The sequence below is a fragment of the Egretta garzetta genome, unplaced genomic scaffold (assembly GCF_000687185.1).
Source record: "Egretta garzetta isolate BGI_Z169 unplaced genomic scaffold, ASM68718v1 scaffold97, whole genome shotgun sequence".
Lineage (NCBI taxonomy): Eukaryota > Metazoa > Chordata > Aves > Pelecaniformes > Ardeidae > Egretta > Egretta garzetta.
Window position 1 is genome coordinate 664,699 of NW_009260135.1, and position 15,687 is coordinate 680,385.

The following is a 15,687-nucleotide window of genomic DNA, read 5'->3' on the forward strand; positions in this document are numbered from 1 at the left end:
CTGAGGAGTAAAAACTCATCTCATTATTGCCCTGAAATAAACTACTTATGGTGATTATTTTGTCTGCTGACTGGCTAACAGCAATAATCACTTAATCTGCTTAACACCTGAGCTTTCACTTTAACAGCCCTGACAAATCCTGAAGAGCTAAAAAGGTTAAAACTAATTAGCACCCAGTTCTAATAAGAATAATTACTGTTTCCTACTCAAATGCATAATACCTTTTGCTTGTAGGAAAAGGTAGCTCAAAGGGGAAGAACTGCACACGTCTTTTGTTGTATTTTAAATAGTATCCGCCTTCCTAATGTGGAAGGCAATGACAACATGGTGCTAGTTCCCTTTCTTAACGTAGGCTGCTTTATAATCCTATGAAAAACAGAAGCAAACTGCTGGTTCATATGATTACAGCTTGCAAGTTTATATTGCCTTTAAAGCTCTCTTCACTGCAGTTACAAATCCAGTTGTCTCACTCATCTCCACTGGATTTAACCCAAGTACAGTCGCAAGGGCTTCAGACAGGCCCTAGCACGAGTGCCCCGACTGCTGCCTACTGCTTTCCATCCACTTCAGCCCAGCCATCGTTCTAAAAAGGGATCAACCCTTCCCACCCACCAATAGGCCACCTGCATGTATGAGAACATCCACTATCTCTAAATGTCTTATTTTATCATGCTCACAATCTAAACACGTTTTTGTTGCTAAGAGACCATCCTCCTCAAAATTCAAGCACAGCCTTGACATGTCTGCTCAGCTGAAGTTAATAAATTCATTGCCACTGATTTACTGGGAACAAGAGCAAGACATTGTGTATGCTGAGGTAGCGGGGAAGGATTTTTATTATAATTTGTTAACTATTAAACTAAATGCCTTTCCCAGTCTTCCTCAAAAGCTTGGCCAAACCATTTGTGTCAATAAGGCATTACATGCCTCCCAATTTCAGACCCAACACACTAGACATTCTGAGTAGCGAAGTGCCAAATTAAACCAGGCATCCCACCACAACCATTTATATTTGCACATGAAATCCATGTAATTTGTGTAGACATGCATATAAGTACACTAAAAGCATACCTAGATACAGTCTTCTGTAAGACTCATGAGATCAGCAGTATTTATTGTGTACAAACTAGAATACCAACCTTTTCTCCCAAGCAAGGTACAACACAGTTGAATATGCTTTTCAACACAAAGATATCAAGATGACTGACAGCTTTGGAAATACTTGCTTCTCAGTGCTTTATAAACTACATTAAAAATAAATGCGTGCATGTGCATGCAAACAGTTTGTTACTGTACCTTGACCTAGATGTTTATCTCCTGCTCTAGGCTCTTCCAGTCTACAGCTGCCACTCCCAGTGTTTAGGGTGAATTCTGAGAGATTTGTACTTATCTCTGCATCATCAAAATCCGTATGGCTTGAAAAGGCATCACCAGTTAGGAGTGGGTCTATCACCAGTGGGGAGCAAGGTGGAGATGGAGAAGAGAGTGATGACCTTGGAGACAGTGATGTCATGGATTTTGGAGTACCAGACAATGATCTGAGAGCCTGTATGCGACTGGTGGTATCCGCTTTGTGAGTTTTCGCTACTTCATTTTCGTGAATAGTGGTGATACAGCCTGATGGTCTAAATCCAGTGGCTCCTTCTAAGAGCAAGTCAAGCTTGTTTTGATAGTCCGAGTCCAACTGCTCCAACTGTTCCAGGTGCTCGTAGTAGAGATCAGTGAAACTGGCTGAGGTGGACGAGTCCTGGCTGGAGGTGGCAAGAGATCCTCTGCTAGATGCAAGAGAACCAGGGCTGCTGCTCGAGGAGAGGGAAAGCATGCTGGTGGAGAGACTGAAGGAAACAAGTCAGAAAACCATTATACCGTATCTCCTGATTTCTCAGGGAAACACTGCAATGCCAACAAATCTCTAAGCCCACATGGTATACTTTGCTTTGTTAGCTCAGGCCATACGCATTAGTCCCCTCAGCAATGCAGAACCACAGTACACCCAGGGGAAAAGTTGGGTCACTTTTCAATAATACAGTTCATACACATTTCTCTACTCACCGTATCAACCTCATTAGAGTCCTTGTTCAGCAAAACCAACTCTAATGAATAGTTTCAAATCAATTAAAATTAGTGACAGCATTCTCCTCCCACATCTGTGTGGAAACAAAAATCTACAGTTCTCCAAAGCAGACCACAAAAACCAACTAGGCCCATGCAAGAAGATGAAGTTACTGCAATCGACGGTCTGTCCGTATGGAAATTTTCTTCTATTTGCCTCAATCTTGGACCCTCAGCCAAAAGACAGTATCACAGCTGCCTGGAGCTGGCCCTCAGAGATCACAACAGCCAGCAGCTACCAGAAAACTGGCAGGATTTACCAACGTGAAAGACTGCTACATGGAATCTAGGGCCAGGAGAGGAAGGAGGAGACATGAGTCTGGGCTGTGAAATCAGTTCACACAAATTATTTATCCCTAGAGATCTGGTTTCAGAACATAACTGACAGCGAAATTAATTTTAAGCAGGTGCTGAACAGAATTCTGCTCAGATGAGAAAGCCCAGACAGCACAGCATACTGTTTTCTGCTTAGGAGACCCAACCAATCCTCCAATACCGACTATAACACACACCATCCCTAGAAATTCCATTTAAACCAACACTCCTGCTCCAAATATTAAATACCTTGCTCATTACTGACTGTTTAAAGACCCTTAACCCTCACTTCAGATATGGATTAGCTATTGAAAAGTTTCTGCGTATGTCTAAGTGGCTTAAGTTGCCCCACTGAAAAAACCGTGAGGATGTTAATAAGCCTAATAATCCCTTATTTATTATTTATGGGGTAAAAGCTGCATTCGTATAATTATGCCCATGACCTTATGCAAAAAAGGCAAGTATGCAGAATTTAGTATAATCTTGGCACAAAATGTCTTCTGCATTTGTATGACAGATGTGCACTGCATCACATTTGTTCAAATAAGCTTTTGGGTGAAACTTAACTGAAACATGATAAATGTTTTTGCATTTTAGCAGTATATATAGATCTGGAACGGGCTAATAAATTTATAGCTTTTCAGTGTATTTCACTATTGAAAGGGAGGGTTTTTTAATTAATATTTTCCCTATCAACAAACAGGGCTCAACTTCATTTTGTGCATACCTTTGAATGCCAGACATTTTGCATTATGGGGTTAACAACAAATGCTTATCTTATGAAGGAGCATGCCAAGAACACTGGGCACATAGTTAGGAAGAAATTAGTTTCACATGCTTCTTGGTCACCTCAAAAGATCCCTAATCAGCTAGATGAAATGAAAATACGATGCATTTCCACTGCATAAGAGCATCACAGATAGCTATTCTCCATGGTGGCTTATTTACATGTCAGTCTTGCACTATGATTTCTTTCCAGTCTTTTCGGCGTCATCTTCACAAAATGAAACAGAAGCCAAGTGGAGCAGAAGCTACGAACAGAGTAGATTCAGTACACACTGGTAGGAAAAAACCTCAACCAAACAAAAACCCCACCAAACTCTCTTCCTAATCAAAAAGATAAAAACATAGTTTTAGCTAACAATGATCTGGCCTTTCTGCCTCCAGTCATGCATCTGTCAGGAAACAGTAATCCTATGCTATTCCAGAACTACAGCCTGAACAACCAGACCACATTACGACTGCAGAAATGTTTCTATATACCATATGAACCACAACAGATTCAGGGACATCTCAATACATTGTCTATCTTGCAAGCAACAGCACACTTGGAATTAACTTAGAGAAATAGCATCACGGCGCTCATACGTTAACATGTAGTTGCATTACTAAGACTCACTTCACTTGCTGTGTGAGTGTTAAGCTGTCTTTAGCATACTTAATTAATATACTACTTGAGTGATTCAAACATTAGTAAGAAAATCTCAGCTATCCTTAGTCACCTAAATGTTACATGTCCAAACTCCTTTTGCTGTCAGGCAGAGGCACCACCACAAGGTTATTTATCCCATTCTAAATATTTATCCCATATCTAAACTGAGTGGGACGTATAATCCTCAAGGCTTTCCTTTCCATTGACTGCACAGGGGTCTGAGGTCACTACTTTAACTGAAAGGCCTTTTAGACCTCTCAGCTGGGGGATGAAGTTGTTCGCAGAGAAAGGCAGTTACACCGTGTGCAGTTAGAGCACCTACAACTTCTGTAAAAGGTTACATACCTTTTCAGCTGAGTGTGCAACATGGCAACTAATCGTGTTGTTTCTTCCAGTTCTCGGACTAGCTGATTTCTTTTGCTATTCAATTTCAATCTAAGGGAAGACAGAAGAAAAGGATGAGCTAAAGCAGCATTTACTATTTAAAATGAGGAGTAAAGGAAAATTCTTTTTTCTGTGAAATCCTACAAAAGTTAATAAGGAAGCACAGTATAACGCGAGACAGAATTTGGTCAAGATGCATAGGTGTTTCCCAACTTCCAATACTCTGTGGAACTCAATCCTGAAAACATTCACAATAGGCAAAATAATTACAGTTGGTACTATAAAAGTTAATGTTTATAGGATCAGGCCTCAAAAAAGTCCAGCAGATTTTGCTTGCTGTACACTACTGCATTCTTATACTTACTGTCTTAATAAAGATGCAAATGCTTTCATTTGCTTTCCGTAAGGCCCATGGATGACTAAGGTTTACATGATTTAGTTATAGCTTTACATGAATTACGGACTTTAGTAACCCTCATTTTTATTTCACACCTGAATTGGTTTGAGACACAAACACGTGTACTTGGGTGCTCATTCTCTAACTTAACAGCCCTCCAGACAAGGAATCCTTCTCCAGAAACATGCTGCTACTTTGGCACACTAGAACAGGACCATTTTCCTAAAAATCACAAACAGAAGCGTTCATCTTACGGCAAGACCAGAAACATTTGTTGAACCACAGATATTTCAGTCTAGTAAAAGTCCTGCAGCTGAAGCATCCGAGATGCCTACAATTTTTCCAGCACAATAAAACCATGAAAAGACTATGTAGAAAACGGGTGTAGTCTGGACACTAAGCATGTAGAAGAAAGAAAATACAGAACCACAGAGGGAGTGAACGCAACATGCCTATTCCATATATATTCAAGAGACTGCAGTTAAAAGTAACATTGCCATAGCCACCCACATTAATACATCCAGATTGTAAAGCGCTTGCAGGCAATGCCTAATGCAGTGTTCATCCTCACTGTACATTCCCATGAGATCTCCCCCTGCAACACAAGTAAAATTAGGGGAGATAAGTTTTTGATTTTTTTTCAGCTAGTTCAGATTCACAGGATATTCCATGCAACTCCCACAGCCCTGCCAAATACCAGTTCCTACAGGAATCACATATAAGGATGCTCAGAACAAACAGCAAATTTTAAAAATTTAAAATTCCATCTGTTGACATTTACCAAGCTCCAGACTGCACAGCAACTGTAGAAGCTGCTGCGAGGAGCTGGCTGCATACAGAAACATTGTAGTACACTAACATTATACTGGGCTATTTTGAGCATTTCTTACGTTCTCACAGAGGATCCATTTGTAGGAACAACCACCTTTCCCCACTTGGGGAGTAAGACTGACAGGCGGTTTCTTTTGGGAGATGATTTCAGAACTCGTGTAAGTAGAAACAGTCTCCTTGGAAATCTGAGGGCACACTGCTACCAGCATTAAGCCAGGGGATGTTGCTGCTTGCTCCTGATTACCTCTTGTCCAACAAGGCAAGCTCTGTCTTATGCCCAGTAACCTACCTCTCAGTTAGAGCTTTGCTCTGAGTGTCTCTAGCAGCCTGAAGGTCTTCCTCTAGGCGCCTTCTCTCCGTTTCCAGTCTCTCCACCTCTCCCCGAGTCCATTTTCTGGGGCTAATAAATCGCATTTCTTTTAAGAGCTCCTCCTTTTCATTAATTAGTATTAGACGATCCCGCTCAGAGTCCAGCACGCCTGGCCAGGCCTCACTGTCAAGCTTAGCCAGTTGTATTTTCAGGTTTGCTATTCTGCAGCAAAAAGAAAGCAGTTATTCCATGAGGAGTCTCTGAGCTACTGCTCTACAGACACACAAAGGTGAACCACGACCACCCACATCTCCCACTGCCCTGAAGAAGGCTCAGGGACAACCACCCTCACCCACACGCCCTCCTTACCAGGGCGCTGCCAAGCAATGGCACTGCCGGAAGGCTGACACACAGAACGGGATTTTGACTCAGGTTTGGTCCCAGTGGTAAGCCAAGTCTCTAGCTAACCTGCAGCATCCACCAGTCAGGGAATAGTATAACAGAAATTCTGGATCTCAAGAAAAGCTGTCAAACATTCTACAGGGTGTTTCATATGCCTTACAGCTAATGACCTCACTGTACTTGGTGTGGAGAGTATCATGTGGTAAATATCTGATCTTTAATCAGTTTTATGGAGGATTCAGATAGACTGATAAAAATCAGTGGTTACTCAAAAGCTTAGAAACTAATTTTGTCTTTACAATGAGGAAGTTAATCATATGCATGCTGCTACTGGAAGAATCCAACTGTTGACTCAACAGTAAGCATTTGGGACACATTAAAGATCTAAACAATAGTACAGCTCAAGTTGAATAAGAGTTACCAAGGACTTGCATTTCTGGAACTCAAACCACCAAAAATAATGGGAAGGCAGAATGGGCTGGGGTGGAGAAATTACAAAAGCTGAGATGGCAAACAAGGAGAAAAAGTATCTTGCAAGATATTTGCAAAAGCAATTCGCCTGGCTAAAGATGAGAGCACCAAGGCATACAAAGCCCTTCATGTGATTAACTCAGGTTGATGTCTCACTTATATCACACTTACATCTTGTGTGTACTAGTAAACACAAGAAATGGAAGTGAAATGCTGTACACGTAAAATGAAAATCCAATATTCAGCTCCCTTTGAAAAGGGCTTTGTGATCTGGTGACAGAATTACTGGACTTAAACTGGGCACAACAAACAGTTGCAGGTACTAATCTGGATTCGTCTCTTTCTAGAATTTGGTTTATGCTACAGAAGCACACAGGATGGTGCACGCTTCCTCCTGCAAACCGGCGCACATGCAGGCACAGAGCAAACTGAATGACAACTAGCAAAATCCAAGTGTGCAGAACGAGTAATAAGATGCAGATCTGGGCAGCAGCAGCTACACAACTGCTGAATGGCCTTGAAGAATAAAGCTTTGTCTTCCAAGCTCCGGAGGAACTCGAGCCCCGAGAGAGCCTGTGAAGGATTAGGCTCACACAGACTGACCTGCCTCCTCCATCACGAGAGAGAGACTAGAGATCACCTTTCTGAAGGGAAGCTTCACTTTCTGTAAACCCATTTCCCACAGCAGGTTGCTTACTATAATTAAAGTTCCATAATTGATAGATATACAGCTCAACTATTTTTAGGTCTTCTTAGGAGCAGTTTTGTTTTTGAGCACCTGATTAAGTGCAACACTGTGCTCCAATGAAGAATTAACAGTGGCATTAATTCATAATCCAAGAATTCCTCTGTGCATTTTGAAGGGATATGAGTTTAAGAGGATTGGTTGGCATTAATCTGATCACTTTTGGCATACATTTGCATGGATATGGCTTTCCCAGTGGAATTTTTTCTCTATGCATTTCCAAGTCTAACAGCTTCGTTAAACTAACCTCAAGCTTTACCCCTTGTAAATGATCATTCTTTTTCCCCTTCTCAGTTAAAAGGAGGTTTATGTATTCTATTTTTCCAATAAAACAGCATCATTACAAAGGAAATGCTTTGCAGACTGTCTGGCATTTGGCTGTAAACTCCAGCCCTTCAGCATTCACTGAGTCTGAACTGTATCATTGCTGAGCCAAGCTAGGTTTGCATTGCAAAGAAACCAGCAATGCTGGGCTCAGGTCACACAGTGTTTCTGAATAGCCACCAGTTTCCAAGACTGAACAAAATACAGGACAGGAAGCTCAAGTTCTATTTAACTATTTCCTTCTTACCTGGAAAAGGTAGTTATATGATTCATTTATTGTCATATCAAGTATTTTATTTTTTTTAATGGGGAAAGCTGGTACTTATCTGTGATACAGGCATAACATGTAAAATTTTTAGTGTCTTTGGAGATTGTTCAGAGAACATGCATCTCCACAGAAGCATACAATAAGATATGCATCCACAACCAGTAATTACTGATCCTGTATCAGATCAGCCTCTGTTGTTCAGAAAAAAAAAAAAAAAAAAAAAAAAAAAAATCATAGTGGGAGGTGTGGTCTGAAAACTAACCAGTCAAATACCCACCGTTGTTGCAATGCTGCTAAATGTGACACTGAAATATTCCATCTTAGGAGATTATAAAATATACTTTTAAAAGCCCAGAGTAAGCACCAGTCACACAAAACCCAAGCTGAAAGCTTAACTATTGAAGGAACTAAACCAGTGCACAGAGTGTAAGTGCCACACAACCGAGTTACTACCACATATCTGAATTTGTACAACACAATTCAGTCACATCTCTGATTACATTTATGCTGCAGTAGCTATCTCCCTGTTAAGATGTAGCACTGACATCTCTTTTGACATGATACCCATTACCAGTTTCCAAACCAATTAAGCTAAAGGTTTGTCACTGCAGTTGCCATTTGTTCTTTTTTGCAGGTTTATCATAATCTGTTCTAGGGCTCTCGGCTCACCGAGTCATGAAAGAAAAGGACTTAGTGGTGGGTAAGGGAACACGCAGAATTGTACCCTGATGCTTCTGGCATGGTGAAGTTCAGCAGAATATTCATCTGCATCTGTGGCTTTAGCCTGGTCCACAGCAATACTATAAACAGTCTGCTATAATCCACTTTCTAAAACATCAGCCCTTTATAAATCTAGCAGTTCTAACCTAATTAATACAGGATGATCTTGATTTCAAGGCCTTAAGTTTTACCTTTCCAGATAATGCAGAGCTAATAGGACAGATCTCTTTCCACCATTTGGCTCCCTTCAATAATATGTGCATGGGCAAAGTACTTGCTCTTCTATTGTGTTTTTGGAACATTTTAATATTGTGCTGTGGGGACAGGAAACACTTCTAACATCACAAGGAGGAATTTTCACAGGAGCAGAAGGTTCCTTGTGAGTCACTATATCCATAGTATTGTTCCAGCTTAAAACCAGTTATTTGTTTCTGCAGCTCCTACTAAAGACTATGCCAAAACCACAGTGCTCTGATAGCTGGAGATCTTTTCATTTTAGCATCAATTATTCATGCCTATTCAGACCAATTTTTCCTCATGACAACGTTTTTTAAACTCTGAGAAAATCTATACATAATCTAAGACAAACATGAGGTATCCAACCTTCTTTAACTGCAAGATGGTGCTGTATGCCCCTCATCATTACTTCAAATGAACTACTGTGCTGCCTTTATAAAGTTCTTTATAAGTCTCTTTTTAAAGAGCATATCAATTATCTTCTGAGGTTTGTCATTATTCACTCACTCCTTGGAAAAGATACAGGCTAAAGGAAGAGCGCTCCATTTCAACCTGAAGATGTAAAGTCAGTGTGAATTAAATTGCAATCTTGAGCAAAGCTTAAAAGTAAAGAGCAGCTTTAACACTGAAAAATTAACTACTACATCTGGGGGGTTAATATTAATCTTGTTTTAAAAATACACAGAAAAATTGGAATGTCAGGGCAGACATTCATCTTGGATTGGCAAAATAGACAGTTCTGATAAAATTGCTCCATCTAGGAAGAAAAGTGTCAGCTCACGTCAAAAAGCTGCTGGGCACACACAGCCTTTGATAACTGCCACAGATATAGATCAAATTTTATGCCACTGAGAACATGGCCTATTGACGATGCCAATATACTAAAATGAGAACATTATGAGTAACCTCAGCCTTAAAGCTCTTATCTCTAACCAGAGACTGGAGAAAAATTCTTCTCTTTGCATATATTGCACACACAGATTGTACCATGCATCTGAAGTTTGTTTTTTTTTTTTCTGGAATTGCAAAGTCCCTTTAGAGCAGTTAAAATTGAAATCATCACCACCGATGGTTACATCTCTGAACAAGGACTAGCCCAACCAAAGTCTAAATATTGCTTGGTGGTTTTTAGTTTAACTCTTTATCCATAAAAACACAGGTACCTTCTGAACATCTGAATTGGCCATTATCTATTTAAAAAGCAAAGCCTAGAAAACTTTTGCCTGAACTAGAACTAGCCTGCTAAGTAGATACGAATTTTTTACATCTATTTTTCATTCATGTCAGATCAGAGGGCAAGGGTGAAAACTTACATTCTTACAGATAAGCAAACGAGCTCTGAAACTGTAGTCATTCACTGTATTTTGGTACATTAGGTGTTAACACAATATACGTTTCTCCTTATCTGAATTGAAGCCATGCAAGCATTGATTTCATTTTGAATAAGGCAAGGAGATGCCTTGCAGTACGGTCTCCTTATTAGGAATGAGGAAGCATTGGCAACAGGCAGCAAAACCACTTATGTCCCCACAGGTGTGGCCAGACTGAATTCTTCATGTACTAGTCACTCCTTAGTAATTTCTAGGACGGTTATTTATTTCTTGAATGATAACGTTGGCCCAGAAAGCCTATTGCCTCACTCGCTCAAAAATTACCATGTTTATTTAGCAGTAATGCTGGATTGCAATCTGAGTGGCACCTTTCCTAGTGAAACATATCTTCAGAATAAGCTATGTGACAGCCAAAAGGTACAACAGTTCAAAGAATTACCTTCTCTTTGCTTCTTCATATTGAAGGCGTAATCTCACTTTCTCAGCCAACTGGTTATTGCTGCTGGTAATAAACTGAGACACAAAATATAAAATCAGCAACTTAGTAACCACTCCTCTTTTGATATTCCCTGTTGAAATTGATGATGTTACAAGTTACATTTGCTCTTGTCAAACTTATTTACTAGTTAAACCAATCACAGAATAGTAAAATATTGCCTTCAATTAAATTTTTCATGATTGCTTCAAATACTTAAAAACCCACAAGATTCAGAGGCTCTTTTTGGCCTAGTTTATCAGAAAACAAAAATCTATCACATCTATCTTGGGCTTCTATTTTCCAGCACACACAAATAGCTTTGTAATCTTTCCTCTTAAATGCTGTTTGCAATCTTCAAGTGCTGCATTGCATTTTGTTTTGGATGACATCTTGCTTTGGTTGTAAAGCCTTGAAGACAAGGGACATCCCATCATGCCCAAATCTGCAGATCTTTAGTCACACATGTGGCCCTGACTGAAAGTGGCTGCAAACATTGAAGTAAACGTTCAAGGAGAAGCTTCTGTGATGTCCTGTGAGGCATGGGACGTACCCACAGTGCTGACTGAGTCCTTGTGGAGGCTGGCACCAACCTGACAGTTATGATCTTGTTGCACAAGTGGGACTGAAGGTTTATGAGTGCTAGCATATCTGCAAATATGCTATCGTTCTCACTCGTAACACACTAAAAGCCAAATGCCCTCTTAAGGGAAGAGTACTCATTAGAACTTAGCCCACACGTAGCTGCTGAATGTTTCCTGTCTAGTAGCATGTCACTGCTATAAAGAACTAAGGGACTATTTGTATCACAGGAAGCTACAACTACAGGCAAAATAAAACTTACTTCCCTTTTATTGCCACCTGGGTTGTTCTACTAGAGCCAGCGTGGGGCAACAGCAGGTTGCCTTTAGAGATACATTAACATTGCACACAAAAACAAAGGTCACACTGAAGTTGAAACCAGGAGAAGGTATAATTTCATAGAAGCTCGCCCATGCTTGGAAACTCATGCTAAGGCAGTACTGCATGTAGTTCAGAGGATTGTCTCTACACGCACTTGGTTTCTCACGCATTACTCACGTTTCCCGAAACATCCGTCTGGGAGCTGACATCCAGGTACTGCCGGGGTAACAAAGGGCTGGAGCTTTCCACGGATGCACTGCTGGCCCACAGGTCTGACTGGGATCCTCTGTCATTCACAAAGCTGTCTTTTAACCTGGCTAAGCTCTAAAACCACAAAAAGTCATGAGGTGAGCACATTTCTGCTCAAAGTACCTCAGCAGCCACATAGCTTTAGCCTAAAGTATATGATTAAGATCTGACCTTGTTTACTGTGTGCACTCAGACCCTGCAAACATGAGGTCAAGCATGGCTGGACTGCACCTCCCAGGGCACCAAGCAGCCCACAGGCATTAGCACACCATCTAGCCTGGACAGACAGGCTCCCTGCTGGAAATGGCAGGCCGAGCAGGCCACAGTGTTTTCACAGCTTCTCCAGATCTGCTCTTTGACAGCAGTACAGTCACACCAGTTCATTCTTGCCCAGTAAACCCCGAGACACACGCTCATCTCTAAGCAAGCACTTACTACTGTTAGCTGCTATATTTTATACTTATTTCCAGGCTCTGAAGAACAAAAGGTCTGCAGTCCAACCACAATACAGAACTAATTTATGTTAATCAAAATCTCAATCACATACCTAAAATACAAAATACTGAAATTACTTCTCAGAAATTCAATCTGATAGCAATGGCAACACAAAATACTATAAAGTCATCCTATTTCAATACCTGAATGAGGTCTTGTTTTTCCTTCTCCCCTGATGTGATGGCCTTCTTGAGAGCTTTCATTTCACTTAAAATGGCTTGTGCCTCATCAAGTTTGTAGCCACCTTGAGTATCAGACATTTTCATGTCAATTCTGCATGGAAATGTAAAAAAAAAAAAAATACAGTAAGCTAACACTTTATAAGATCCAGTGAATTTAATCGTCTTAGATGCATGCATCTTGACATTAATTTGTAAGGACATTTTTAAGAAAAACACACTCTGAAGCATAACAAAGACAACAGAAGGAATAAAGAACCCCACTCATCACCGCCTAAGTTGTGCCACTCAGAAGTACATTAAACTTCAGAACTCTGATTTTAGCCATATTATCTCTTTGACTCCTTAGAGAGGACAAAGATGCACACAAAACCCCCAGAACAGTATGCTTGGGCAGATTGCTGCTAGTTACCTTGTTGCTAACCCAGAGAGGATCAACCTAGCCGTCTATGAGAATTAACTTATTTTCACTCATGATTTCAAAAACCAGGCACAGACCTCACATGCACAGACGTATCTGCTTGCACAACCTCATTACAAGCTGCCTCATCCTTCCCTCTTCTCAAAGGAATTCTACCACAGTTGAAATTTATAATAAATAAGATCTTAACCAGTGACATTACTTAAAACATGACAGATGTCTATTCGTACAAAGGTAAGTACCTGAAACTTTTCCTCCCATTCCACTCCACCTCAAATTTTTCCTCAGTGCCCTAAAACAATAGCTCTTATAGTTAAGACAATAGGCTATACTGTGCCACACATATTGAGCAATACTGAGTAAAACAGAATACCAGAGATCCTGGTTCAAAATATTTTTGCCAAGAAGTCAGTTCTGATGTGGTCAACTGCATACAGGCACTGATTCGAGAGAACCATCCCCATGGCTGTGTACTGCTTTTAGTTGCATATGCCTAAAGATATCAGCAGTAACATATTTCAGCTTACGTTATTTAGGCAGCTATTTATAAATGTAGAGGGGGATGCATTACAAGCCAGAGATATTCTACACTGAAAATAAAGATCTTAAGAACAAACTTACTTCTTCAATGTTTGAAAACCATGCTCTTTGTACTGGAGCTCTTGCTTCATGTGAGCTACTTCTCTCTTGAGTTTATTAACCTGTAACGAGGTGTCACATTTTTACAATGATACTTTATATGAATATTTAGGTACAGCACTACCCATCTAATTCAAAACTTATTCAGTGTAGACAGCACTCAAAGTTCCCAGATAATCAGTTTATCTCAACAGCAGCTAACAGCCCTGACTGCATCCTCATCAGGACTGGCGAGGGATTTATCCAGTACCCACATAACACACCGCTTAATAAGGAGCTCAAGGGAAGTTCTGACCTCTTAAGCAGAAAAGCTGAGAAAATTTCAAGAGAGACAGGAATGAAACACATGTCAATTTTACTCAGTAATGTTTAAAACCTTCCCAATCATTAAAAAAAAAAAAAAACCAACCCCAACACATTAAGCATCAGGACAGTAGCTGCAGCGATAGAAGCCATCCTCCAAGATACCAAACTAAAAGGCCCCGCTGCACGAGTAACACAGCAGGATGAGAATACATATTGTAAATCCACTGACCCTACAGCTTGCTGTTTTATATTCCTCCACAGAGGCCAGACTGACCTACTTTACGTTAGTCCTTTCTTCTTCCCAAACTGAGCTCTGCATGAGAGCGCACGCTGCTGCTGCTAACAACCCGCACTAAGCCCAGGACAAAACAGCTGCCAGTCTCTGGAGAGCACTCACAGCTCCCCAGCGCCGCGGCACACCGAGGAGCCAGCACGCAGCTAAACACCCCACTGCATATCTGTACAGCAGTATGCATGGCCAGCTTCCAAGGAAGTCTAAAGTCCAAGGGAAAAAAAGCATTTCAAACTCTTAAGACTGCAACACTTGAGAATTCTGATAAATTATCTCTTAGATTAAGAATGGCAACATTAGCTCTTTCAACTGCTTTGGCATCTCCTTTTAGTATTTGCCATGAGGTTTGGAAATACCTGAAGATTACTTGTGGCAAGCAAAGGTCCATTTATACTACTTACCCTGGATTTTGTAGTAGCAATCTCTGCTTTGAGGATCTCCGGGTCATACTTGGAACTTGACGATGAGCCAGAGAGCACTAGAGCAAATACAACACCCAGTTTAGCAGCTCTACCTTCCTCCTTACTCTTCTACCAGCCCCACCACAAATCAAGACCTCCCATCACTCCTGCACACCCAGATCTCCACACATTGCTGGTATAGGCCTTTTACCCATTTTCCAGATCTCTTCTCACCCCTCAAAGGCAGGGAAAGGCAATCATGCAGTTAAGTACTCCACAAAAAGTGTATACTAAAGAGGCCAGAGCACGTCCTGCACCTCCAAAGTCTTGATTTGTTCCTGGTTAACACACTTAGGCTCCCAGACACATTCACTCCATTCAGTAGTGTGGCTTCCTGCATTGCCAAAGGCATTTAACAGAACTGAAGGGACAGGCATTGCATAAAGGTTTACTTTATTATTTTATTTTTTTTACATTTTCTCATTGAGTAAACAATCCACTGAATGTTTAGAAACAAAGAAAAGCGAAGAGCAAGAAGAAACTGAAAAATGCAATGCAAGCCTTCTCACAGCCTTAAGGACACGACCAATCATACAATGTGTCACACTGGATTAAATCAATGTCCCATTAAGAGCAGAATTCTCTTCTCAGTGGCGGTTAAAACCCTTCTGCTTCAGAAGGTACAGAAGCTCCCCAATGTGCAATGTTGTTAGAGGTAGCTGTAGGCAAGGGAGATGTTTTGATCCTTGCAGCCATCAGTTTATGCCCCATAAAACATGGGAAAGCATTTCTAGTTCTTTCTGTCTGGTTGTATTTTAGAAGACAAATCGCATCAAGCCAATGTAATTCATGTGCCCAGTGTTCTTAGTGCACTGCTTTGGTATACCAGTACTTAGGTAGAGTGCTCTTAAGATAAGGCCAAAAACTGTACTTCAGAGATGGTCGACAGTATCCTAGTAAAATAAGAACCCTTCAGTTGACAGAAAACTACTTAAATACTTTTTAACATCAGGCACAGGATTAGCCAGTGGAATTCACCACTGTAAGA

At 40.7% G+C, this 15,687-nt stretch overlaps 1 protein-coding gene across 1 annotated transcript in view; it reads right to left on the reverse strand.

Moving 5' to 3' along the window:
- Positions 1-15,687, reverse strand: part of WWC1 (WW and C2 domain containing 1) — a 39,856-nt gene that overhangs the window by 15,671 nt on the left and 8,498 nt on the right. Inside the window, exons 4-11 of the mRNA XM_009641605.2 lie at positions 14,640-14,716; positions 13,623-13,702; positions 12,545-12,674; positions 11,835-11,981; positions 10,719-10,792; positions 5,761-6,003; positions 4,205-4,294; positions 1,297-1,835 (exon numbers count right to left, since the gene is read on the reverse strand). Of these exons, the coding sequence (XP_009639900.2) occupies positions 1,297-1,835; positions 4,205-4,294; positions 5,761-6,003; positions 10,719-10,792; positions 11,835-11,981; positions 12,545-12,674; positions 13,623-13,702; positions 14,640-14,716 (1,380 nt within the window). The remainder of the gene's footprint in view (positions 1-1,296; positions 1,836-4,204; positions 4,295-5,760; positions 6,004-10,718; positions 10,793-11,834; positions 11,982-12,544; positions 12,675-13,622; positions 13,703-14,639; positions 14,717-15,687) is intronic.